Source organism: Atractosteus spatula, chromosome 5, assembly GCF_055471065.1.
Source record: "Atractosteus spatula isolate fAtrSpa1 chromosome 5, fAtrSpa1.hap1, whole genome shotgun sequence".
Taxonomy (NCBI): domain Eukaryota; kingdom Metazoa; phylum Chordata; class Actinopteri; order Semionotiformes; family Lepisosteidae; genus Atractosteus; species Atractosteus spatula.
The window spans coordinates 14,327,808-14,355,100 of NC_142710.1; the positions used below are offsets into that span (position 1 = coordinate 14,327,808).

Below are 27,293 nucleotides of genomic sequence, written 5' to 3' on the forward strand. Positions count from 1 at the left end.
CAGGGGCTTCCGACCCGGGCCGGGGGCTGACGAGCCTGCTGGTCATCGCTGCTGTCGCGCTCTGGGCTTAATTGAATCCTGAGCTAACAGGACGCTGAATTACTTTAAAAAAAACAAAACCCTTGAGTGCCATTTCCACTAAAAAGTCAGATATCTTAAGTTACTTGCGAAAAATAAAAAAAGCGCCTGAAAACGATTAGAGCTCAAATCGATCCCCGTTTTATTTCAGTTCTGGGGGTCAGTTATGTACAGTAAGTGGGAGCTACAGTTGCTGGAAGGAAAACTAGCAGGTCCAGAACCTGGGTGAGGAACCCTGTCTTGAAATGATTATTAATCAAATGAATAAAACGTGAAAACGACCATTTTTCAACAAAACAACACGAAAGTGCTCGCTGACGCCCGTAACCATGGTTACCCTGCTCGGCTCCATTCCTGTGGGTCACTGGTAGATGGTCTGGAGCTCAGAGCCCCAAAATAAAACATTATTGTTAAAAATGAAAACTCGGGTTCTGAAAACAAAAATTAAACTATTTTATTTCATCGTTGTAACCTGAAAATGGACAGTAAACCGAGACTTCCGAGACTATCCAAGCTCAGCGGACTGTCCAGCTCGGTTCCGGAGCGCCCCGGTCATTCTCGAGACACGTGTCGGCCAGTCCCGGGTCCCCAGTACTGACTCCATACTGGGAACTAAATTTCCCCTGGAATGGAAAGTTAGTGCGCGTATATACGGGGTCATACGGGGGCATCCTGGCTAGTACAGGACGTGTAGGAGGCGGGGAGCTGAACCTGCCTGAACCGCTGTGGCGAAGAGAATGAGAGAGGAGAGGAGCCCGATCAACACCGGGGAACACCAGATCGCTGCGGGGACCGGAGAGCATGGCCGAGGCGCTGTATCTGTCCTTCTTCCAGGGCCAGCTGGAGTCGGTGCTGGAGCGGGTGGTGCAGGCGGCGGTGAGGCAGATCACGGACAGTGTGGGACACAGCCTGGGCGCCCTGCTGCTCCTCATCGCCAGCAAGGAGCAGGAGAACCGCGGACTGAGGCGGCGAATGCAGACCTGCCGCCCCGGACAGGCGCCTCCTGCGACCCGGGCTGGTGAGACCGAGAGCGCAGCGGCCCCCAGCAAGACGGCATCGCCTTCATCGCCGCCATCCTCCTCCTCCTCGGGCTGTGAGCGCCCCAAGCCCCCAGACACGGAGAGACAGGAGCAGAGAGCCCGGGTGCTGGGTGAGGGGCTCTTTCTCCATTGCTCTGCTCGGTGACTGTGCTTTGGCTCAGTCAGTGCTGATTGCAGTGACTCTGTACGAGTTTGATCACACATATCTATCAACCTGTATGTCTAGATTTGATTTTACTGTCGTACATTATCTGTAATAATAGGGATGTCGTCCCAATATGGCAAGTATGGTGCCGAGATTCAGGGAGCAGGGAGTGGCATGTGTTGTACAGGTTTTTAGACATGAGTTCCACCCATTTCTTAAAAAGGACCTCTTCAGCCGAGGGTGTGACCAGGGTATGTTTGGGGGACTGACTGTCGGGAAGGTGATTGAAGTCTGTCTCTAGTCTGCTCAAGCCCGCTACATCACTATATCCAGTGGGCATAGCTGACGTATACTTACTGGTGCTGCGGGTTCAAATCTCTTTCAGTAGAGAAATGCAGATACTTTAGCAGGCCTTTATGAAAATAGACACACAAAACAGGTCAGAAACGACCTGCCCCTCCATTCAGCCCCTCCAACCCCTTTTAGCAGTTAATAGCTAACCCAAGACCTTGTCAACCTGTTTCTTGAAAGAAGTCAAGGTATCTGCTTCAACAACGAGGCTGGGCAGCGTGTTCCACACTCCCGCCACCCTGTGTGTAAAGCAGTGCCTCCTGCCCTGACTGGACAGAGCAGAGACTCACAGTGGGAATCCCCTCTGTTCCAGCCCGTCTGCAGGCGGTGTTGGACCACGTACTCCAGACTGCTGTTACGGAGGTGAGAAAGATTGTAGAAAACAGCTTCGACGACCTGCTGAGCGAACTGGCAGCCAAGGAGAAAGAGAACAGGAGCCTGCAGCTGAGGCTCCAGCTGTCCACAGAGGGGGCGGCGGCTGGGCCAGAGGACTCGTTACCAACTGCAGGGAGCCCCAGCTCTCCCAGCACTCCCAGTGCAGCCGCCCACTGTCAGAAGGCCGAGACACAGCAGGAGCCGCTGGGCTGTGCTGACCGGACAGAGAGCGAGGGCACACAGAGAGGACCCAGTCTGGAAGCAGCTGGTAACTGTTCTCTTAATTCACATGATTGATGTAGGGAAACAAGTCCAAGTGCACAGCAGTCTGATCCACTCCAGATCTTACATTGCTATTAGACAGACTCCCAGTGCACAGCAGTCTGATCCACTCCAGGTCTTACATTGCTGTTAGACAGGCTCCCAGTGCACAGCAGTCTGATACACTCTAGGACTTACAGTGTTACTAACAGGCTCCCAGTGCACAGCAGTCTGATCCACTCCAGGTCTTACATTGCTGTTAGACAGGCTCCCAGTGCACAGCAGTCTGATCCACTCCAGGTCTTACATTGCTGTTAGACAGCCTCCCAGTGCACAGCAGTCTGATCCACTCCAGATCTTCCAGTGTTATTAGACAAGTTTCAATTGAATAGTAGTCTGAAGCAGTCCAGGTCTTATGGTGTTATCAGACAGACCCACTATACAGAGCAGTTAGTATTGGACCGGGACTCTTGGGGGTTTTTCATGCGGTGCTCTCTGCCCCAGCCCGAGCCCGAGCCCCTGTCCTCGTCTCTCCGCAGTGTCCGAGCAGCAGACCGTCCTCTCCGATGCCCAGGACTGGGTTCCCGTTCTCGACAGGGTGTTCGGGCAGAGGTGGTGCAGTGAGCTCTGGTGGCAGGTGAGGGAGCTGGCGCCCTCTGACTGCCAGGGGGGCGGCGCCGACCCAGAGTGCTTTCTCAGTGCCGGCTCTGAGCCCACCCGCGAGGAGAGCAGGGAGCCCGCGCCAGATGGGAGCCTGGGGCCGGACTGGGGCCGAGCGGAGAGACCCGAGCGGGACCCCCAGGGAGGAGTGGCAGTCACTGCAGCAGGTGGGTGGCAATTAGGGCATTTAAGACTGGCAGCCTCAGAGGAATTTAAACACCACTGCTCTCCTGAGTAGTACCAGGAAATCTTTAACAACTAATTGAGGATCTCAGTATGTTGTCTCATCTAAAGCACTACTACAAGCCTACAGACCAGAAGGAAGAGCGCCCCCTACAGGTCCACCAATATTCTCACAGTTGCAACTTAATGCAACCTAATTTTCCTTAGGTGTCCCCTACCCACTACTGACTGGAACCAGCCCTGCTGAGCTTTAGATCTGACAGGATCAGGCCACAAAGTGGTGATGCCGCTGGCCTTGTCCACACCAGCTGTGACCTAGCAAAGTGGTCCAACCGGGTGTGTAGAAGCAGAACCAGACAGCAGGGATCGGCACTGATGCCTGTCTGTCTTGAGGCTGCAGGAAATGCAGAGCACAGGCAGCCCGAGCACCGAGCCACTGGCTGCCCATCTGGCAACAGAAACTGATAACTGAGAACTGGCTTCTGAACAAGGCGTTTCGGGTCAAGATGGAGCTGATAAGGCCTGAGATGAGCTGGCCGCACAGAAGGTGGGAGTGATCAGGCTGTTCCTGTGCGGTTTTTCTTGCCTTTCATCTGGAACAAAGCGTTCTGTTTCGCGCTGGGGCCACACCTGTGGGTTTCGAGCAGAGCTGAAGCAGCGCTGATGTTTGACGGTGAAGCTGGCTGCAAAATATCGGCTCTTGGAGGAACAGAGGCAGCAGCCAGGTTAGTTTCAAAACAATGCTCCGGGAACACAGTTGGTTTGAAGACAACCCCAGTCAGTGGTGGCTTGCTGAATAAAGCTGAAGGTTCATGGGCAGGTGGTTCCAGGTTTGAATCCCAGCTGTGCAGCCAACTTTCTGTGAGTTACAATCCAGAATTGAGCCCTGGATCCAAGAGTTTCCAAGTGAACTGTTGATGATTGTCCCAGGTTTTACTTCATTACAGGGGCATCTGAAGACAGAAGGATCAATTGTTTGCAGATACAATTATAATAATTGCTTACACTTATATATAGCGCTATCCTGGACACTCCACTCAAAGCACTTTGCAGGTAATGGGGACTCCCCTCCACCACCACCAGTGTACAGCCCCACCTGATGCAAGGGCAGCCATAGCGCACTAGAACGCTCACCACACATCAGCTATCAGTGGGGAGGAGAGCGGAGTAATGAAGCCAGTTCATAGATGGGGATTATTAGGGGCCATGATTGGTAAGGGCCAATGGGAAATTTGGCCAGGACACCAGGGTAACACCCCTACTCTTTTCAGGAAAGACCCAGGGATTTTTAATGACCACAGAGAGTCAAGACCTTAGTTTTACATTTCATCCAAAGGACAGCACCTTTTTACAGTATAGTGTCCCCGTCACTATACTGGGGCATTAGGACCCACACAGACTGCAGGGTGAGTGCCCCCTACTGGCCCTACTAAGACCTCTTCCAGCAGCAACCTCCCCTCCAGGTACTGACCAGGCTCAGACCTGCTGAGTTTCAGTGGGCTGCCAGTTGCAAGTTGCAGGGTGATATGGCTGCTGGCTATGATATGCGTCTGTACCCAGCAAATTACATTCTCATTTCTAACCCTGGGAATATATCCGGGGCCAGAGTTCAAGAAAACTGGAGGCGCAGCTGTAGAGCACAGTGTCCCCATGTATGTCACCATACTGAAGTCCTGCTTGAAGATTCTGGTCTAGAGCCCCCTACTGGTCCACCAACACCACTTCCACTTACTGCAGCAGCTTGATTCTCCTTAGAGGTCTGACAGTACTGACCTGGCCCAGTCCTGCTGGGCTCCTGAGATCCGACTGGATCAGTCTACAGGGTAGAACAACATTGCTGTCTTGAGTGAAGAGTTAAGAGATATCTGTAGCTGGCATTGCCCTCCCACTACACCATTTGATACCAGGACTAAATAAATTAAGCAAAGTCACTAAAAGATAGACGTAACAAGAGGAAGGTTTGATTTATGTAGCTGATTCTTAGGTATTCCTCTCTGTCAATTAGAATCAAATTTGTTTTGTATTCCACTGTACAGCTTTTTAGTACAAAAAGTTGTCTGCGGTGATTCTGCCGGGTGGGTAATGAAAGGGGAAGAAGAAACAGCCCGTAACGTCCCTCTCTCCCTCTGTCTCTCTCTGTCTCGTTGGGCTTTCGAACCCGGGCGACGCAGGTGAAGGGCACTCCTCCCCCTCACCGGACCAGGCCGCCTGTGGTGGAGGAAGTGGGCGGCGATCTCCCGGCAGCGCGATGGCGGAGCAGGACCCGCCGCCGGGCTCCTCCATGCTGCACAGGCTGCTCACCGAGACGGAGATGGAGGTGCTGCAGACGGACCGCGACCCGCAGCTGGACTGCAACGAGAACCTCAGCGCGGAGGGCGGGCCCCTTCCCGCGAGCAAGGGGGAGCCGGCCGACAGCCAGGGGGCGCCGCAGCGCCCACAGGCGGGGCCGAGGGGGCATCAGTGCAGCCGCTGCGGTAAGAAGTTCAGCCGGCTGCCCCTCCTGAAGTCGCACCAGCTCACCCACGCGGGAGACGGCCCTTTCCACTGCGGGGCTTGCGGGAAGCACTTCCTGCAGTCGGCGCGGCTGCAGACTCACCAGCAGCTCCACACCGGCAAGAAGCACTGACGCCCTCCCGCTGGCCTGCGCCGCGCTCCTGGGCCTGCTGGCGAACAGGACTTCAAGACCTGCCCACGTGCACAGTCCACATGAGGACTTCAGGCGCAGAGCATTTTATAAGGACATGTTGGCGCAGGCAGGCGCGGCACTATAGGCAGCACAGTGGCGTGCAGCTTCCTCGGCGCCATCCCGTCACCCAGTCAGGGAAGAGAGCCGGATACACCTACCAATCAGGGAAGAGAACAGGACGCATCTTCCAGTCAGAGGAGAGAGCCGGATACACTACCCAATCAGGGAAGAGAACAAGATGCACCACCCAATCAGGGGAGAGAGCTGGATACACCACCCAATCAGAGAAGAGAGAAAGATACACCCAATCAGGGAAGAGAACAGGATGCTCTTTCCCTTCGCAGAGGGGGAGTAATTCTGATTTTCCCTGATCGCTGTCCCTTATATATTCAAGCAGACTGAGAAAGCTGAGCGAGGAAGGTGTGTGGGCCAATTCCTTCTGAGGATCTTTGTTTTCTAGGTCCTGTACTGAACTTCCTTGTTTCCAAGCAAAAACCATATGTGGGGAAGGAGGACCGCCTGCGAGATGCAGTTTTTTTGTGCGTCCTTTTAAAAGCCATGGAGTCTTTGTTTCATACGAGCTGTGATCTCTGTCCACTGTTCAATCATGTTAGGCCAAAACCCTCCCCGCCTCTGCCAGAATTGACAAATATTGGACTGTATACCGCAAAATGTCGGTATTATCCTCCATCCCGTTTCATAGCATATGTAACGGTATCGAAGCTTGATGTAGGCTATTAATTTTAATCTTTGTGTTTTGTATTTTTTTAAAGAAGCACTCTCCTCTCTACAGCAACTCTTCACACAGCACGCTATCTGCCCCCCCCTCAAAACCTGCTTCAATTATAACTCTTTTTCCTTCTCCTTATCCAAACGTGAAATCCAGCAGTTTGTGTGCGTGGAGGGAGTTCTGAGGAGAGCAGGAGTCCCCCAGACTGGGGCACAGAGTCACCCTGAACGCAGCCAGGAGGGAGCATCTTCGAATCTGCCAGGGTATCGTCGCCCTGCTGTATATAAATACAATATAGAACATAAGACAGGAGTCGCCCTGAGCCACAAAAATCACATGTGTGTCACTGAGACTGCTGAAATCGTGCCTGACCAGGAGTATTCCTGATTTCCAACTCCTTAACACTGATGTGCTCGAATCCTTGCTTTCAGATCCTGCATCTGTGAGAAGAGATTACTCCAGTAGCTCCCAGCATCGTTATTCCACTTTGTGTGGAAGTCTCCCTGAAGGTGTTTTGGACAGTGTACTTTGTAAGGACTGATGACACCACACTCCTCTACAGTGTTGCTGGGTTTGCTGATTATGTAATTACAGTACCACATTTACTAAGTTAATGTGATCTAAATGCGTGAGATTTTAAGATAGATTTTATTCTGACCAGCTCATGGAGCAAAAAAAAAAACTTTTTTTTTCTTATTACAACTAACATGAATAAAACTTTTTAATAACGATTGTTGGGATTAAGTGTGTTAAACTGCCTGTCGGAAGACAGGTCACAAACGAGGAGAGGCCATTCAACCCATCCTCCCAGTTTAATAGTAGTTAATTGAATCCAGGATCTCATCCAGCTGTTGCTTGAGAGAAGTCAGGGTGTCGGCTCAACAACATGGCCGGGCAGCTTGTTCCACACTCCCACCCCCTTGGTGTAAAGAACTCTCTCCTAGGTTTGAAATGCACTTCCCGTGTCCTCAGGTTTCACTTCCCCCTTTCTGTCATTTATTTCCATTTAAAAAATGCCCCCCTTTTTTAATCTGCGGCGTAGTTCTTCGGTTGTTGTGTTTTAAAACCATCAGCTATCCAAACCCTTTACAGTTATAATCTGATCCCCTGTGTTTGGGAGAATTTGAGAGTCGGATTTGACAATCACCTCCTTCCTGGAAATAAGATCACAGACAAGATTCCTTACTTTCCCACAGTGAAATGCGAATAGTTAAAGGAATAAAACCATTTCATATAGGAGATTATCACCATTTCACAATAATTAATAACAATTTAATAGGTGTTTCGGTCTGGTCTGATCTACGAGTTATTTGCAACAAAATAATGAGCTTTGAAAGAGGAAGGTTTGACAGCTACTTTCTGTACCTGGAAATGAGGTTTTAAATATCTTCTCCAGCTGGTGGGAAATTAGGAGCAGACATGGGCAGGATTCTCTGAATCAGCTGCCGAGCTGCCATACAACAGAATAGGCCAGAACGTAGTTTTGTTCCCATGCCGTGAACTGGATGGAGTTGGTTATGTTCTGTAATGATGGTAACTATTTGAAGATGATAATGGTGATGGTCATGACGAGGAAGATAATGATGGTAACGGTGATGGTCATGATGATGATGGTGCTGTTGATGAAGATGACGATGGTGACGTGGTCATGATGAAGATAACAATGGTATGGTGATGGTCATGATGAAGATAACAATGGTGATGGTGATAGTGCTGATGGTGATGGTCATGATGATGATGGTGCTGATGATGACGGTGATGTGGTCATGATGAAGATAACAATGATGATGGTGATGGTCATGATGAAGATAACAATGGTGATGGTGATAGTGCTGATGGTGATGGTCATGGTGATGATGGTGCTGATGATGAAGATGATGACGGTGACGTGGTCATGATGAAGATGACGATGGTGATGGTGATAGTGCTGATGGTGATAGTCATGATGATGGTGGTGCTGGTGTGCAGATGATGATGGTCATGATGATAAAGATAATGATGGTGATTACAGTGATGATGATGACCTCCGCTCCACTGACGTGACAATGCTCCTTCCGAAAGTCAACCACAGTGAATGAACCAGAGAACAAGAGAGCAAACCGTGGGGAAGTGCATTCAGAACTGGGAACAAGAGGCACTTTTTTACACAAAGGGTGGGGGGAGTGTGGAACAAGCAGCCATGTTGTTGCTGGCTTCTTTCAAGACACAGCTGGATTAGATTAGCTACTGAAAAAAAACAATAAGTCACATGGGCCAAATGTTCCCCCCTTGTTTGGAATCGTTTTGAGTTCCTGAGTGGAAACACATGGATTCCCGCACAAGATTACAGACACAGGCAGGATATAGAGGAGGGGTGAGGGTGCTGTTTATCAAATCGTTAGAAGACGGTTTAGGTGTGGCTCAGAGCTGTGGTTTTCTTCTAGTAACCACTCTCACGCAAACTAATTTCAGTATCAGTGGGAAAAAGCCAAACCACTGTCGGTCAACTGTGCAATTCATATGGACTTGCTGCATTTGCCTTTAAAAAATAAAACGTTATTATTGTCTTGTGAGATTTACTCAGCTCATGCTTCTTTACAGTTAGAATTATTTGGGTTGCCAGGAGGAAATTCAGTGTATTATTAATACAATTTAAAATTACTGGCACCATGCGTTGAGTGATCAGTAGAGTGTAGATCTCCAGGTGACAGTATGAACAGGAGTGTGGAGGAGGTGATCAGTACTGTAGATCTCCAGGTGTCAGTGTGAACAGGAGTGTGGAGGAGGTGATCAGTAGGCTTTAGATCTCCAGGTGTCAGTGTAAACAGGAGTGTGGAGGAGGTGATCAGTAGACTGTAGATCTCCAGGTGTCAGTGTGATCAGGAGTGTCGAAGAGGTGATCAGTACTGTAGATGTCCAGGTGTCAGTGTGAGCAGGAGTGTGGAGGAGGGGATCAGTACTGTAGATCACCAGGTGTCAGTGTGAGAAGGAGTGTGGTGGAGGTGATCAGTAGACTGTAGATCTCCAGGTGTCAGTGTGAACAGGAGTGTGGAGGAGGTGATCAATACTGTAGATCTCCAGGTGTCAGTGTGAACAGGAGTGTGGAGGAGGTGATCAGTAGATTGTAGATCTCCAGGTGTCAGTGTGAACAGGAGCGTGGAGGAAGTGATCAGTAGGCTGTAGATCTCCAGGTGTCAGTGTGAACAGGAGTGTGGAGGAGGTGATCAATACTGTAGATCTCCAGGTGTCAGTGTGAACAGGAGTGTGGAGGAGGTGATCAGTAGACTGTAGATCTCCAGGTGTCAGTGTGAACAGGAGCGTGGAGGAAGTGATCAGTAGGCTGTAGATCTCCAGGTGACAGTGTGAACAGGAGTGTGGAGGAGGTGATCAGTACTGTAGATCTCCAGGTGTCAGTGTGAACAGGAGTGTGGAGGAGGTGATCAGTAGGCTGTAGATCTCCAGGTGTCAGTGTGAACAGGAATGTTGAGCAAATTACTACAAAATGCAAGGGCTTCCATGTCATGTGTTTTTAAAAAACGATCTCATGGGTTTTACAGTTGAGAAATTGCTTGGGGGTCCCTAGCACACACAGGTGACAACTGGGGACAACTCTGTCTTGCCAGACCAGAACACGCCATGTCCTGTCCAGGTGACACAGGGGTGCCATCAGTCCTGACCCCGGCTCAGGCCTGTTACAGCCCCATGTCACCTGGGGGAGCAACAGGACGTCTGTGGCGTTAGTCCATCGCCAGCCCCCCCTTCGCTCGCCTGCTCTCTCCGGGCCACAGTGACCCTGAATTGAAGAAGCGGTGAATGAAAATGAATGTGGAGCTGGATGTGTCACAGTGCACTGTCTCTCCTTCCTGCTCCTCTCCCGTATCTCTTCTCTCTGTCCCTCAGCTCCCAGTCTGCTCAGCTCCCCTGTGATCTAACGTGTCTCCTCTTACTGTGCGGTCAGTGACAGGTCTCTGAGTCAACAGGGTGTCCCTCTGTCTGTCAGGGTTGTCCACTGCTGTACTGTTTGTGCTAGAGAGGCAGACCTGAAAATCAGAAGGAACCGGGACAACCCTGACAAAACACGGGCCATCATATGTAAAAACGCAAGCAAGCAGAGCCCTTGATCCGTATTTTGTCACTCCACGACAGTAAAGCGCTGTAGAAACTCAAGGAATGTATTAATTTTAACGGGGTGGAGCAGACTGAAGCCGGGCAGAAGGACGTTGTTGGAGTTAATCCTCCTCGCCAGCAGGGGGCGCTGTTCGAACCCCCGCGTCGGACACGGAATAAAAACAAACCTGGTCGGGAAACATGAGGCTCGTAGTGGAAACCTAGTGTCGCTTTGCTTGGCTACGGCAAAATGAAGCCTATGAGATGGGTGCCGGAATGAGAATTAGAAATTTCTGTGCAGATGTTTACCTGTTACCCTTAGAGAGTCCATTTCAGCTCTCCTCACCGGCTCGGTGTCTGACAAAGTCTGGGACGAGTAATATATTAAAGCTGAAAGATATAATATATTGTAATACATTAACGTTGAGAGAAAATATAAAAGCCGTTCGCACCGAGCTGTGAGTGGAGTGCTCGCTTGTCTCTGGTCGTGGAGAAAGATGCGCCATGCCCGGACCGTGCGAGAGGCAGGGGGGTGACGCGACCAGCGGAGCCGAGTGAGAGGCGAGGAGAGGAGCCCGATAAACTCCGGGGAACAGCGGAGAGCATGGCCGAGGCGCTGTATCTGTCCTTCTTCCAGGGCCAGCTGGAGTCGGTGCTGGAGCGGGTGGTGCAGGCGGCGGTGAGGCAGATCACGGACAGTGTGGGACACAGCCTGGGCGCCCTGCTGCTCCTCATCGCCAGCAAGGAGCAGGAGAACCGCGGACTGAGGCGGCGAATGCAGACCTTCCGCCCCGGACAGGCGCCTCCTGCGACCCGGGCTGGTGAGACCGAGAGCGCAGCGGCCCCCAGCAAGACGGCATCGCCTTCATCGCCGCCATCCTCCTCCTCCTCGGGCTGTGAGCGCCCCAAGCCCCCAGACACGGAGAGACAGGAGCAGAGAGCCCGGGTGCTGGGTGAGGGGCTCTTTCTCCACGACACCGCACTGACACCCGTACACAGTCTCGGGACACATTTACAGTTCCGAGCTTGTGGAAAACATCCACAATTACAGCTACGCCTAAAACAGCAATACCTGTTGAATGAAAATATTTCCGTTTCCAGTAGCACTAACTTCAGTCGCAATGAAATGGTTTGAATGAATAGTTTTGTACCACTATTATTCGGCAGATCGGTGCACTTCGCATTTAGTAACTCCATCATCCTATGCGCGTAATCATTTTGCTATTTTTTTTTTTGCCGGCGGTTAACACTATTCAGGCAAACAGGTGAGTAGGGAAGCTTTTGGATATGGGAGTACACTAACTCGGTGTCACACCAGTGATTGAGTAAGCCACTTCGACAGCTGTTCAATTGCGAGGTTTTCGGATGATGTTGCGTCGATTGAACTTTTGAATGATGGGGAAAATCCAGTTACAAGCAATGGATAAATATTTCTTTTGTAACTGGTGTCAGGATAAGTCACTGTTTTAAACATAAACAAAACGAAGAAAATGATCATTGATTTCAGAAGGAACTGCTCTATTTCCTATGATCCCTGTTACTGTGAATGGAATGGGTATTGAAACAGTCAATTGGTATAAATAGCTTGGGGTGATGTTTGTAAAATTACTTGAATACCTTGCCCCCGATACAGAGGCAAGGTATTTAAAGATGCAACAAAGATGAAATTAAGTTAAGGAGTTTTAATGTAGAAAGCACATGTTTTCACTTTTTATGAGAGTTTTATTCAGAGTCTTATCCAGAACAAAAACAAGTTGAAAAAAGTGTTCAGGACTGGTAGGCTTGGACTCAATAACATGTTTAACAGACTGACATGTTATTAACCTTGCACAAAACATCTTAGATGACACCCTCTTTTTAGAATGTACTCTCCTGTCCTCTGAGAGGGGTACTGGATCCCCTGTATAAAGCCTAAGAGAGCATGAACTTCCGTTATACCTAAAATCATTCCCTTGTTGAACAGTGAAAAGCTTGTTTCCAGATAGGATCTTATTATGTTTGTTGTTGGTTTAGACACTTTATCAGCTAACAGTCTGCTTTCAATCTTATGGTACTGGATTGTGTTCTCATTGAGCGATGTTATTCAATGTTGTTTTGTATTCTTGGCGTTGTACCGTTGCTGTATTGTGTGATTGTCATATACTGTATGTTATTTGTTTAGGTTGTGATGTGCCAGATAAATTTACTTATGGGCAATAAAGGTTCGGCGATAGAATTCAATTAAAAAATAAGGTATTCTATAGCCCGTTTCAATCATTACTTCTGACCTAATATTGGGATCTCCTGCCTTAGACTTTTTGTAATCATAGACTAAAGATGTACGTGCATTAAAGTGAAGCCGCTTTGTGCCCCAGCTTAATTCTGAATGAATTAAGAATTGGGGAAAAAAGGTTTCACAGAAATGCTCAAAATCAAATTAGCATTAAAATCATTTGTTTATTATTTCTTTGTGGAATCAGGGTTGAGAGAAAGATGGGTGGAATGCATGTCTGTTCAAGACAGTGCCACTTGCTCGGAAAACCATTGTCTGTTTCTTGAGGATAACGCTGTGAATTTGTTGCAGCTCATATATGAGATGCTTGGGCAGAGGCTCGCCGTGGGCTCAAGTGCAGTTCTCCTCCTCTGTATGGAAGTACCCCTGTGTTTTACTCAGGAGGCTTGGTGGCCAAACCCGGGTCCCAGCGTTGTTGAGGTCCATGAGAATAATTCCAGCACTTAACGTGTTTGACCCATCAAGCTGATTTTAGTTATTGGAGCCAGCTCTTGACTTGAGTAGGGGTCAGGTGGAGACTCTTGACATCATTCCTGTTATCTCAGCCAGTGGTCGGGGCTGAGATATGGTGTATTGATACTGCAGGTTCAAATCCATCTTCCTCGGAAGAAGAGCTTGAGAAATGCAGAAACTTTTAGCAGCCGGTTAGAAACATAAGAACACAAGAGAGGTTGCAAACTGGAGGTCATTCAGCCCCTCCACTCCTTTTCATAGGTGGCAGCTCTTTGATCTTGGCTGTTTCTTGAAAAAAGTCAAGGTGTCAGCCTCAACAACATGGCTGGGCAGCGTGTTCCACACTCCCACCACCCTGTGTGTAAAGCGGTGCCAGCTGTCTTGACTGGACTGAGCAGCGACTCACAGCGGGAATCCCCTCTCTTCCAGCCCAGCTGCAGGTGGTGTTGGACTGCGTGCTGCAGGCCGCTGCGAGCGAAGTCAGGCAGTACGTAGAGCACACCTTCGACGACCTTCTGAGCGAACTGGCAGCCAAGGAGAGAAAGAACAGGAGCCTGCAGCTGAGGCTCCAGCTGTCCACAGAGGGGGCTGCGGCTGGGCCAGAGGACTCGTTACCAACTGCAGGGAGCCCCAGCTCTCCCAGCACTCCCAGTGCAGCCGCCCACTGTCAGAAGGCCGAGACACAGCAGGAGCCGCTGGGCTGTGCTGACCGGGCACAGAGCGAGGGCACACAGAGAGGGCCCAGTCTGGAAGCAGCTGGTAAGTGTTCTCTTAATTCACATGATTGATGTAGGGAAACAAGTCCAAGTGCACAGCAGTCTGATCCACTCCAGATCTTACATTGCTATTAGACAGACTCCCAGTGCACAGCAGTCTGATCCACTCCAGGTCTTACAGTGTTACTAACAGGCTCCCAGTGCACAGCAGTCTGATCCACTCCAGATCTTACATTGCTATTAGACAGCCTCCCATTGCTAATAGACAGGCTCCCAGTGCACAGCAGTCTGATCCACTCCGGGTTTTGGTAATAGTGTCCATATGTCTTCATCAGATCTAATTAGAGTATTAATTCATATCCTGTGTCTGTCTGATTGCTGCTGCTCACAGTCTTCTTTTAATCTATGCTTGTTCAGTGATGTTTATAGTGTCTTAGCTGCCACATGATTAAGTAAGTTCAAGTTTATCTCCATATGTACCTGAGTACAATGAAATGCTTATGTGCGTGTTTTCCTTACATGACAAATGACGTAATGCTGACAAATTGTTGGAGACAGGAACATGGTTGCAACTATAATTGTAAGCAGCGTTCAGATAGCAGCTGTGTGCAAATTGCAAGCATTGGCAATGTTTTGAGTTCAGTGCAAAAACAGAGGGTTTAAATGGGGGTAGGAGGATTTAAGAGCTGGAGTTTAGGAGTCTTATGACTGAGTGGTAAAAATATTCTTTGAACCTAGAGGTCGGGCTTCCAAGAAGCCAATGAATTCCTTGAAAGGATCCAGGAATTGCTTGGAGCACAGCCAAGCTCACAGACAGGAAGGGGCAGCTGGTCAGGAGTCTCAGTCTCACCAGTCAGGACCTGCTGACCTGTCTGAGGGTCAGAGCTGCTGCTCACAGGCTCGTTCTGCTGTCTGCTTGTTCCCCAGGAGCTGGAGAGACCGGCGCTCTCCCTGACACTGGGGAAAGGGCTCCCACTGAGCAGCAGCACTGGGAGCAGGAGTGGGGCTCCAGTCTGAGGCAGCACACAGAGCCCACAGCTACTGGAGGCAAACAGGGTGAGGAAGAGCGCAGAGGACTGGAGTCTGTCCACATGGCAGAGGCTGCCACTGGTCGTTGCAGGATACTGTCCCTCAACAGTGTGGATCTTGGCTTTAAATTCTCAGAATCTGAGAGTCATAAACAGAATCACTTCAAACCAGAACATCACAATGACTCCATTAAAACAGAGTACGAACCCAGTCCAGTCACCGATTTCATTAAAGTAGAGGTGAGCGGACTGGAGTCTGCGGACACAACAGAGTCAGGTGAGGAGTTTCACAGCCGACTCAAAGGGCGCAGATCTGAATCCGTTACAAAAGGATCCATTAAATTAGAACCTGAGTCGCTCATAGAAGTACCAGTTAAATTAGAACCCGAGTCTGTTACAGAACAAGTCACTAAATCGGAGCCCAAGTCCGGTGCTGAAGGCCAGTGTGTCCTGCAGTCTGCAGTCTCAGGAGAGGGGCTCAGTGCAGGGAGTCAGAGCCCTGAACCCTCCAGCACACCCTCCCCCTCAACACCGTCTGTGAGCACCAGCACAGTGGAGACCCCCGGAGACCCTCCGGAGCGCCAACACTGTGCCCAGTGTGGGAAGACCTTCAAAACCGTGAAATACCTGAAGAGACACCAGCGCATCCACACGGGAGAGAGGCCCTATTCCTGCGCCCTGTGTGGGAAGACGTTCGTGGTGCTGGCGGTGCTAAAAACGCATCAGCGCATCCACACGGGCGAGAAGCCGTACCGCTGCACGGAGTGCGGCAAGAGCTTCAGGGTGCTGGGGACCCTGAAGACTCACCAGCGGACGCACACCGGGGAGAGGCCCTTCCGCTGCTCCCAGTGCGGGAAGGGCTACGTCACGTCCGCGGGCCTGAAGATCCACCAGCGCACCCACACCGGGGAGCGGCTGTACGGCTGCGCCCAGTGCGGCAAGAAGTACACCACCGCCAACAACCTCAAGAACCACGAGCAGAGCCACACGGGCGAGCGCCCCTTCGGCTGCGGCCACTGCGGCAAGAGCTTCCGCGCCAAGGCCCGGCTGACCGAGCACCAGCGCATCCACACGGGCGAGCGGCCCTTCTCCTGCGAGCGCTGCGGCAAGGGCTTCCGCGCCAAAGGGCGGCTGACCGAGCACCTGCGCACCCACGCGGCGGAGCGGCCCTTCCCCTGCGCCCACTGCGGCAAGAGCTTCCGGGTCAGGACCCACCTGAAGAAGCACCAGCGCCTCCACACGGGGGAGAAGCCCTACCGCTGCGCCCAGTGCGGGAAGAGCTTCGCCGCCTCGGACAGCCTGAGGGCGCACCAGCGCCTCCACACGGGGGAGAAGCCCTTCGGCTGCGACCGCTGCGGGAGGCGGTTCATCACGTCCGGCTGTCTGGCAAAGCACCAGAGCGCCCACTCGGCGGAGCGGCCCTGCTGCTGCTCCAAGTGCCTGAAACGCTCCCAGCAGGCGGCGGCGGCGGCGGGGGGAGGGGTGGACGCCGGAGCGGCGCCGCCGGCCTGCCTGCTGCCGAACTTCATCACCGCCCCGCTGGTGGCATTGTGGGAAATCGCACTTCCTGCACCAGAGTCCGCCGTGGGGGAAGTGGCGAGCGAGGGGCTCGTCGACACTAACGGGGCTCTCTGAGCATCAGCGGGGTCACGGTGGACCGATCCGGGTTCAAGGGCTGACATTTTACCCGCGCCCAGTTTCTGAAGCAACACTTCCTCGAAGTGAATTCTGAAGCAGGTTTCCTGTCTTTTCCTTCAAGCGTTGCTTCCCAAACCTTCTCCTCTTGCAGCGTCTTTTAATGTCTTGGAACGTTTTTGTTCACAGGGCTGGAAATATTCATTTCAAGCTGAAGGTGTAGATGGCTTTTCTATGGAGAAATGACCCTCCGCTTTCTTAAGAACGCTACTGGGAAATGTGAGCCTGCTTCAAGGAACGTTGCTGTAGAGTATTTGGTCCAGAGCTTGATGGATCTGCACAGAGGTCTTGATCGCCATTTATAAACAGGATCTTCTGATGCTTGAGAAGTGTCAGAGAGCGTTCACACAGGCTCTCTGGGTTTGAAACTGGCAGCAGAGTGGGAATTGCTTGATTTGAATTCAGTGGGTATTAATGTGAGAGCTTTCCCAACGGGAGAAAGTCCGGTTATACTATGTAAGCAATGCCTACATCTCCCAGAAACCCGTGCGGCCACGTGCGGTATGCTTAGCTGCCCCCCCTAGACTGAGACAGGCTTAAAGTGCAGATGTACTGCGTATTACAGCAAAAATCAGACGTGTTTCAAAATTCTGTTGAATGCATACATTTCCATTAATAAATGTTACTGCCTTGCAGAAATACTGGAGCACCGTAAAGCTGTCGTGGAGATCTAGAGATTAGAACAGACGCTTCTCACCACCGATTCATCCAGGCCAGCAAGCGCCCGGATCTGAAAAGAATCGTGATCATGACTGGCTTGTCCCTACTTTCTACAAATGTGTGCAGCTTCTTCTCTAACGGCACCATTTCAAACTATTAATGTCAGGATTATGTAAAAATGATTGTTTTTATTTTTCATACATTTTCACTTAAGAAAAATAATCATGCACAAGGTGCACAACACTTCAGCTGGATTCAAAAGTACAAGTTTTTTTTTTATTTCCCCTTAAAGAGGGAATTTAAGTTAGGTCATAGACCTTAATACTGGACAGAAAAGGTTTGGCTGTTTCCAGGATTCTCTTTTTTCCGAACCTGGTGAATGGGATAGAGCCTTTATGGACTGTCACCTGTAAATAAACACACAATAATTATAATTATTTAAATTATTAAATTTTGGCTGTTGTATGATGCATTATTTCCTTTCCCTTTTTAAGACAAAGTAAAGCTTTCTTTGCTGCAAAAATTAACTTTCCCAAGTCTCAGGCCACCATCATCATCTTAAACCAAAGCCAAGAGCTACAAGCTGTCCGTTCTGGTAACAAAACCCAAACTTTCCATCTCCCATGATTCACAGTCAGAGCTACAGACTGGTGTCACTTTCGATTGGTCGAAGTGAGGTGGAAGTGACATCATTGCGCGATTGTTTCCACGGCAATCCCAGAAACCACTGCAGTTATGTCAGTAAGTCTGTCACAGTAAGTCTTTGGGTACCCCATTATCAGTGACTCCAGTCTCAGACACCCAGTTTCGGAAGAGAGCATTATTACGATCTGCAGATGAGTTTCACACAATATACCGCACTCTAACCTAATTAGATTTGCCTGCTGTTTTCTGTTAACACTTACATAACACGTGACACTAACCAGATGTCTACTTCGCTCCGAGCACGTGACAAGAAGAAAACTCCTGTCCCTTTTAAATAAAAGTTCAATACCCTATTCATGTCTTCATTCTGTTTTTTTTTATTTTCATCTGTATCGCATTTCCAGTGTGTCGACTACTGCTCACAATTTTTCCCCTGAACAGCTCATTACAACTTGTGGGACAACAGTTTGCAAAGGTCTGGGGTGCTCCAGTGTACGTTGTTCTGTTCTCCTCTTTTCGGCATGGAATAAACCTGTTGTTCCTTTGCAGCCTACGCATGCTGACGCAGCTCGTTACTAGAAAGTGGATAGCTGAATAACATCTAATTTATAACATCTGCTTTGGACCAAAAAGCTTTAATGAAACGTTTACCATTATATTGATTTTAATCATCAAACAAAGTACAATGCTACACATTTAAAGTTCTTCAAATTGTGTTTGTGGATTGTCGTACCGTTTTCCTGATATATAGCACTGTTAAAACGCTTTGATTAAGAAGCAACAATATCATTCACGCAGGCTGTCCAAACGGATTGAGGATTTTCTGCATTGCCATGTGTGTGAATATCCCAGCAAGGAACAGGCACGTTGTGGGGTTCAACCTGGTCGGAACGCCAGTCCATAACAGGGACACAAACTCGCACCAGGACCAGTATTCCCAGAAGCACATTAACCTACTAGCATGCCTTTGGACTGTGGGAGGAAACCAGAGCACTGCAGAAAACCCACACGTACACAGACAGAACATACAAGCACCACACAGAGAGAGCTCCAGCAATTGAACCTCACAGAATCCACCCTGATATAAGTGAACACCTAGAACAAACTGACTAGAAGACAATTTCAAATTTCAACCATTGACTGATGTAAAAAAATTGACAGCAAACATATTACGAGGGTTTATGAACAGCAGAGTGCTCAGGTAACTAACTTTGAATCTTTCATTAAAACGAACAAGTCACTGCCACCTGAAGGAGGTTCCATAGCTGAAATGCATGTCTTTTTTCTGCTATTGTACTGGGAGACCATGACTTGACTCTGATGACCTAAATGATTCAGGCCAAGTGTGTATTAAGTTAGGTGTACCTAGGCTTTATAAGAGACCCGAGGAGAAATAAAAAAAAACAGGTGTGTAAAGAAATCAGAAATAGAGTTCCTGTTTGCTCTGGTGTTGAGAGATCTTTTGTTTCAGTGAGGTAAAGGACTGAGTTAATATAAGAGAGAAAGATTACCCAAGGTTTCGGTAGGTCCCCAGATGGAATGTCTGGAATGTTAATTTATTTCAAATTAAAGGTATAACACAAGAGTATCAACTGAGTATATTTATTTTTCCATGGTAACAAAACAAATGATTTTTTTAAACCAAGAATACAGTTTCTCACCTGACAAGGCGTGATAATGGACAACATGCTTTTCATGGAAACGAATGTTTCTGCCCTCAGTGGTTTAAAATCCACACCGAGGCAGTAACAACCCAGAGTCCGAGACACAGGACAGCAGCTTAAACACTGATCTTTCAGAAGGACTTTTTGCGTAAAGTTAAATCCATCTGTGAGGATCCCTCACACCCCTTGTTTAATAATTTCCAGTTTCTCCCATCAGAATGCAGATACCGACTCCCAGACACCAAAACCAACAGATTTAAGTTCTCATTCATACCTGTAGCCATATCCTTACTTAACACTTGACTTTCTATGCAAATATGTATGTATATTGTATATAGTTGTTCCTGTCGTTTTTCTTCTTCTGTCCATCTGTACATCAACACTGCTGCTGTAAAACAACTTTCCCCCTTGGGGATAATAAAGACTCTCTATCTCAGTAAATTCAGTGTTACCTTGCTTTGGCCTGGTATTAGCTTTCACCATTAGTGTCGATGGACCTTGACCTCGTATTCCACTGGAGCCAGATTCCAGGATCACACCCCAAGGCCCTGTGACTCCGCACCAGGAGAGTGAGCTGCCCGCCTGTCCGATTTCTCTCTCTCGTGGATCAGCTGGTGACGTTTCAGACTCGATGAATCGATGAAACTCTTCCCACACTCGCAGCAGCAGAAGCGTCTCTCCCCTCTGTGGAACTGTTGGTGTATTTTCAGGTTTCCCGATGTTCTGAAGCTCTTCCCGCACTGGGTACAGAAGTACGGTCTCTCTCCCGTGTGGATGCGCTGATGTGTTTTCAGGTGTCCTACCTCGCTGAAGCTCTTCCCACACTGGGAGCAGCAGTAGGGTCTCTCTCCTGTGTGCATTCGTTGATGTCGCTTCAGGTGTCCTAACTCGCTGAAGCTCTTCCCGCACTGGGAACAGCAGTACGGTCTCTCTCCCGTGTGGATGCGCTGGTGTTTTTTCAGTTGTCCTAACTCACTGAAGCTCTTCCCACACTGGGAGCAGGAATAGGGTCTCTCTCCTGTGTGGATGCGCTGATGGGTTTTCAGGTTTGCTAATCTACTGAAGCTCTTCCCACACTGGGAGCAGCAGTACGGTCTCTCTCCTGTGTGGATGAGCTGATGTGGTTTGAGGTTCGCTAATCGACTGAAGCTCTTCCCACACTGGGAGCAGGAATAGGGTCTCTCTCCCGTGTGGATGCGCTGGTGTGTTTTCAGGTGTCCTAACTCACTGAAGCTTTTCCCGCACTGGGTACAGCAGTACGGTCTCTCTCCCGTGTGGATGCGCTGGTGTCTTTTCAGGTGTCCTAACTCTCGAAAGCTCTTCCCACACTGGGAGCAGGAATAGGGTCTCTCTCCTGTGTGGATGCGCCGATGTCCTGTCAGGGATCCTAATTCACTGAAACTCCTCCCACATTCAGTGCAGCAGTACAGTTTCTCACCGGTGTGAATCTGCTCGTGGTTTTTCAGGTCCCCTAAACGGCTGAACCTCTTCCCACACTGGAGGCAGCAGTGCGGTTTCTCACCTGTGTGGATGCGCTGGTGTGTTTTCAATGATGCTAACAGAGTAAAACTCTTCCCACACTGGCTGCAGGAATGTGGTCTCTCTTTTGTATGGATGCGCTGGTGTCTCCTCAGGTATTTCAAAGTCCTGAAGGTCTTCCCGCACTGGGGACAGCAATGGCAGTCTGGAGGGTCTCCGGGGGTCTCCACTGTGCGTGTGCTCACAGACAGTGTTGAGGGGGAGGGTGTGCTGGAGGGTTCAGGGCTCTGACTCCCTGCACTGAGCCCCTCTCCCGAGCCCGCTGACTGCAGGACACACTGGCCTTCAGCACCGGACTCGGGCTCCGATTTAATGGCTTGTTCTGTAACAGACTCAGGTTTAATAGAACCTGATCTGACCTCAACAAGTCTGTCAACACTCGGACACTCCCTTGAGTCTGCTGTGCCAGCAGATTCCAGCCCAGTCATCTCTAATTTAATGTAATCAGACACCAGACTGGGTTCGATCTCTGTTTTAATGGAACTGAGCTCAGAGTCATGGAAGGACGGTAGGTCATTGTGATGTTCTGGTTTAATGAGATTCAGATTATCAGTCTGTTTTCCCATTTGAGAAGACCTTGGGCTGGACAGTATCCTGGAATGACGCGCAACGTTAATGGAGGTCAGATCAGATCCCGGCGTGGGGAGTCCCTGTGGGACGCCCTCCGTGTCTGTCTCCGCCATGTGGACAGACTCCAGTCCCCCGAGCTCCTCCAGTAGCTGTGGGCTCTGGGTCCTGCCTCAGACTGGAGCCCCACTCCTGCTCCCAGTGCTGCTGCTCAGTGGGAGCCCTTTCCCCAGTGTCAGGGAGAGCGCCGGCCTCTCCGGCTCCTGGGGAACAAGCAGACAGCAGAACGAGCCTGTGAGCAGCAGCTCTGACACTGACAATGAGTGTGCACGCAGCTTATATACAGCACACTAGGCAGAAGTTAAAAAGTCGTCACACGGTGCATCTGTGACAGTTCATTTATAAAATCAGTAAATCTAATAAAGGTTTAAGCAGCTTGATAATCGGTTCCTAATCAGGATAATCAGACTGCAGGGTGAGCGCCCCCTGCTGGCCCCACTAACACCTCTTCCAGCAGCAATCTCAGCTTTCCCAGGAGGTCTCCTGTGAAAAACTAAGCAACAAGCTCCTGCAGTCTGTCAGCAGGAGTCCTCTCAGTACGCTTTCGCCAGGGGCGAGTGTCGGAGAGCAGCAGGAGATAAGATGGCTGTGGATCAATGCCTCCTGGGATCGATCAGCTACTAGCTGCCAAACAGGCTGGATGGCCCGAATGGCCGCCTCTCATTTGTGACCGGTGTTGTGTCCAGTTCTCATCCGAGCCACATTGCTAACCGAGTATTTGAACCATCTGGGATGGTTATAGATTTTGATTTGATCACTTTTTTTCAGGTGTTACTTGTACTGTAAACCTTGTTCGTCTGATTTCAGAATTTTGTGGAAAATGCTACTACACGTATGTAATATATTCTATCTATTATGATTGTGCCTTTTTAATTGAATACATCGGTGCTGGCTGGTTTAACTGGCTGATTCCACCTGATCCTTGTGTGCCTGGGTGTCCTGTGCTGGGCTGTCCTCCTCCCCAGACTGAGGTCCTGCCCCTTGTAGTTGTGGGTGGGGATCTGCCGTGACCCTGGCCTTTCTGCTGGTGGACAGATGGACAGCAGCTTCTCTTCTCTAAAGTACTGAGCCAGGAGTCAGGATCAGCCCGGAGAACTACGGCAACACCCACAAGAGAAACGGTGTTCTAGGTAATCGAGGGGCAACAGGGAGGCACATTGCTCAGCATTGCTGCTTCACAGCCCTGGGGCTCCAGGTTCAATTCCTGGGGTCCTGTCTGTGTGGAGTTCACATGTTCTCCCCAGGTTTGGGTGGGCTTCCTCCCCCAGTCCAAAGACTTGCTGGGAGAATTGGTCCTGCTGTGAGTGTGTGCATTTCTATCTGTGTCTGTGCGTGTCCTGAGATGGACTGGTGTCCTGTCCAGGGTGTACCTTGCCCTGTGCCTGTTGCTTGCTGGGATAGACTCCATCTTCCCCGTGACCCTGTACTGGATTGAGCAATTAGAAAATGGCTGGATGGATGGATTCCCAAATTACATCACTGAAGTTCCTGCCTATCATGACAGATTATATATCTCAATTTACGGAAGGAGGGAGAGAACAGGCTCTGTAACAGAATATGTACTGTCAGGCGTTTCGCCCTGTGAAAATACACCCCGTTTATTCTGGTACAAACTGTGTACGGTAAACGCATGTGAGTGTAACAGCACTCTCGATAACGGAGAAGCAACGGATGCATGAAGTTTCAGTGTAGCTTTTTTTTAGATTTTTTTAAAAGCTTCAGAAACGTGGAGATGTTATGTCTGCGAATTTCAAACTCACGTTTAACAGCAGACACAGTGCTGTTTTTTTTCCGGTGACAAGCACAAACATCAAAATTATTCGAGCGGACTCTGGCATTAAGTCCGACGTATTTCTACAGTGTACCCAGAATAAAACTATCCTGCGAGGAATGTGACTGATGAGAATAGTGTCACTAGCTTTCAGGATCACGGAGGAGTGTAACTGAGAAAGAGCCCCTCACCCAGCACCCGGGCTCTCTGCTCCTGTCTCTCCGTGTCTGGGGGCTCCGGGAGGCCCGAGGAGGAGGAGGATGGCGGCGATGAAGGCGATGCCGTCTTGCTGGGGGCCGCTGCGCTCTCGGTCTCACCAGCCCGGGTCGCAGGAGGCGCCTGTCCGGGGCGGCAGGTCTGCATTCGCCGCCTCAGTCCGCGGTTCTCCTGCTCCTTGCTGGCGATGAGGAGCAGCAGGGCGCCCAGGCTGTGTCCCACACTGTCCGTGATCTGTCTTACCACCACGGCTACTCGCAGCCAAACGAGCGAGTTAGAGGAAAAGACCTCTTATTGTTTGTAAACTTTCTTATGTTCAAGACAAAATTGCAGTGGCCTCCTGCAGAAACACAGACCCCGCAAGTTCTCGTATATACGCGCACATCCATTTCAATTGATAGTTTTTTTTCCTCCCCTATTGAGTGGATCCAAATTCTGAGCTGATAGTAATATAGACTTCAGCTTCAGATCTTCAGCGAGTTGCTTTGCAAACGACATTTCAAGTTTTTTAATCACCTCCCCCATTTTTTAAAGTTTGTGTTTTCTTAGTTTTATGGTAACTACTGCCAGGAAATTTCTCAGACACGTCAACATTGGCACTTCCGTCCAGGCGAAGCGTTGCATCGTGGGACTTGGAGTCACCTAGAGGCTGCGAGGTTCTCTAAGTACAGTAGCTCCGTGAAGTTGGCCCCCCTACAGACAGCACAAACGATGAATTTCTCTAAATTTATCTAAATCTATCTAATACATTCAATAGGTCTTATAGGTTTCTCTTTGTTCGCTTTATTCGTTTTATTACTAATTCCAAGTCTTCTCTATTCTTTCAATGATGCGCATGGAGTTATTGAAATGCAGGGTTATTGCTTTGAATCCAGCTCAGCTGGAGTTTTCCCAGGAGTAAGAGGAGGCACGTCTACCTGTAATACTTATTGGACTCTTCCGTAATCTGTGTCTATTCCGTTATGTGAAAATATCTGTAATGCAAGCATGAGATTAAAAAATACTTGAAGATATTGTTTTTTACCTTATTATCTCCACAAAGTCCCCCCAGTGCTCTTCATGTTGCACAAAACGTGCTCTTTGTTTCTAACACTGTATGGGAGGTAAGATAAGATAAGATAGGATTTTATTGTTCCCTGAGGGAATTTTTTTATGGACACACAGCACTCCTGTACATTTAAATAGAATGCAAACAAATAAAGAAGAAAATAAAAACATTGCATATTATTCTATGACAAAAAATAAGAAATGCATTGCACATCACCCTATTGCACATGTACAGTATAACACATAACAACATGTAACATCCAAGGGCGTTTCTCGAAAAAGAGTAGGGGTGTAACCCCAGCGTCCTGGCCAAATTTCCCATTGGCCCTTACCAATCATGGCCTCCTAATAATTCCTATCTATGAATTGGCTTCATTACTCTGCTCTCCTCCCCACTGATAGCTGATGTGTGGGGAGCGTTCTGGCGTACTATGGCTGCTGTCGCATCATCCAGGTGGGGCTGCACACTGGTGGTGGTGCAGGGGATCCCCATTACCTGTAAAGTGCTTTGAGTGGAGTGTCCAGAAAAGCGCTTTATAAGTACATTTGCTACATTTGCGCTGACAGCTTTAATGGATAGTGGAACAATGGAATGTTTGTATCTGTTTGACTTACATTTGGGAACCCTAAAATGTTTGCCAGAAGAAAGAAATTGATATTCAGAGTTGAGGATTTGGGAAGGATCTGATAGCATTTTTCCTGCCTGTTTGATTAGGGATTTTTCAAAGATTGTCTGCAGGGAGGGGAGCTGTTTCACTCCCACGACCTTCAAAGCTGTCTGGATGAGGTGGGTAATTTGTGATTTTAAATGAACTAATAGATTAGCAAACCACAGTGTAATACCATATCTGATAACACTCTCAATTACAGCATGGTTAAAGAGTAGCATTACTTCCTGTCGAACCCCAAACACTCTTAGTCTTCGCAGAAAATATAAGCGCTGCTGAACTTTGGACCAAACACTCTCAACATGAGTAGTCCAGCACAGGTTACGGTCTATGTGTACACCCAAGTACTTATATGAATCAACCTGAGTGATAAGTTCGTTGTGGATTGCTACATGTGACCAACTGCTCTGGGATCAAAAACTATTTCTTTTGTTTTTTTAACGTTCAGAATTAGGCTATTGTTGTCACACCATTGCACAAACCTTTAGATTTCTGACATGTGTACAAATGAGCTGCAACCTCTATGCATTAAGCCAAGGACAGCTGTATCATCTGAGAATTTAAAAATAAAGTTGCTTTGACTACTGCTTGTACAATCATTTGTATAAAGTGTGAACAGAACTTTCGTAAGTTCACAACACTAGTTTAGAGTGTTTTTAAGGAGACTGTGCATATCTTTTAACTTCCCCTTTTTACTTCAATACTCAAAGTCTAGCTTGTCTGCACTCCTTTATCAAATACCTGCTTGTATCTCACTGAAGATAGGATTTAACATGGAGAACAGAAGGTGCCTCTTTACACAAACGTTGGTAGGAGTTGGGAACAATCTGCCCAACCATGTTGTTGAAGCTGAAACTCTGACTTCTGTCAAGAGTCACCTGGATGAGATCCTCCAATCAGGACAAGATGCTCTGCTGTACACAGAAGGTGGTGGGAGTGTGGAACAAGATGTACAGTCATGTTGTCGAAGCCAGTACCCTAACTGTTCTGAAGAAAAAGTAACATTGCTCTTAAGACCCTGTATCTTCCAAAAGAGCATCTTCCTTCTCAAGGGAACCAGCTGAATCCCTCTGCTCGGGGCTCTGATAAAGGGCTTGTGTTGTCAAGTATGAGAGATAACAGTCATAACAAACGTCAGCCCAAACAATCTCCAGTCAAGTGATTCATCATGTGCCAGCTTTGGAAAATTCCCCTTATGCAAAGACTGGAATTATCTACTTTTGTCAACACTGCCAGGAAAATTCACCACTGCTGCCCCATGCAAAGCAGCAAGTTCTGCATTTGCTTAGATAGGATTTCATTGTGTGGGCAAGACCTGAGTATCATACATCACCAAGTGACAATGGGATGTCACTCAGATGGGTTTCGGGTCTCTGAGTCAGTACTCAAACCTGCCCCCACTTCCCCAGCCTCCTGCTGAGCCTCAGTCTGTCCTCAGTGCTGCTGTGTCCAATCAGTCCTCACAGCTGCTGTGTCTTTGTCTGTCCTCAGTGCTGTTGCGTCCCAGTCCCGGGAAATGGAATCTGGCAGTCTTCCAGAGAAAACCAAAGGCTTTGCAGAATGAGATGTGGATATAATAGCAAGTAAATCCAATGCACTATTAACTCAATTTATTAATTGGATAAACACAACTGTAGTACACCACAAATATTAATATCACTGAAGTTTCCGCCTCCAGCAGATTACATAGAACTGTT

General features: G+C 48.9%; 3 protein-coding genes across 3 annotated transcripts; 2 read left to right on the top strand and 1 right to left on the bottom strand.

Annotated features, from left to right (window-relative positions):
• The first annotated feature begins 799 nt into the window (after positions 1-799).
• Positions 800-7,240, top strand: LOC148834522 (uncharacterized). Its single transcript, XM_088916939.1, has 4 exons — positions 800-1,228; positions 1,928-2,257; positions 2,790-3,077; positions 5,265-7,240. Exons 1-4 carry the CDS (start codon positions 880-882, stop codon positions 5,717-5,719), a joined length of 1,422 nt encoding a protein of 473 aa, XP_088773065.1. The 5' UTR covers positions 800-879; the 3' UTR covers positions 5,720-7,240.
• A 3,538-nt stretch (positions 7,241-10,778) lies between these two features.
• Positions 10,779-18,416, top strand: LOC148834523 (uncharacterized). The gene is made up of 3 exons (XM_088916916.1): positions 10,779-11,548; positions 13,750-14,079; positions 14,964-18,416. The coding sequence occupies exons 1-3, from the start codon at positions 11,200-11,202 to the stop codon at positions 16,697-16,699; spliced, it is 2,415 nt and encodes an 804-aa protein (XP_088773042.1). The 5' UTR covers positions 10,779-11,199; the 3' UTR covers positions 16,700-18,416.
• Positions 18,417-19,653: 1,237 nt separating this feature from the next.
• LOC148834524 (uncharacterized) lies at positions 19,654-24,476 on the bottom strand. Its single transcript, XM_088916977.1, has 2 exons — positions 23,857-24,476; positions 19,654-22,097 (listed from the first exon to the last, which is right to left on the bottom strand). The coding sequence occupies exons 1-2, from the start codon at positions 24,026-24,028 to the stop codon at positions 21,895-21,897; spliced, it is 375 nt and encodes a 124-aa protein (XP_088773103.1). The 5' UTR covers positions 24,029-24,476; the 3' UTR covers positions 19,654-21,894.
• Between the last annotated feature and the right edge of the window lie 2,817 nt (positions 24,477-27,293).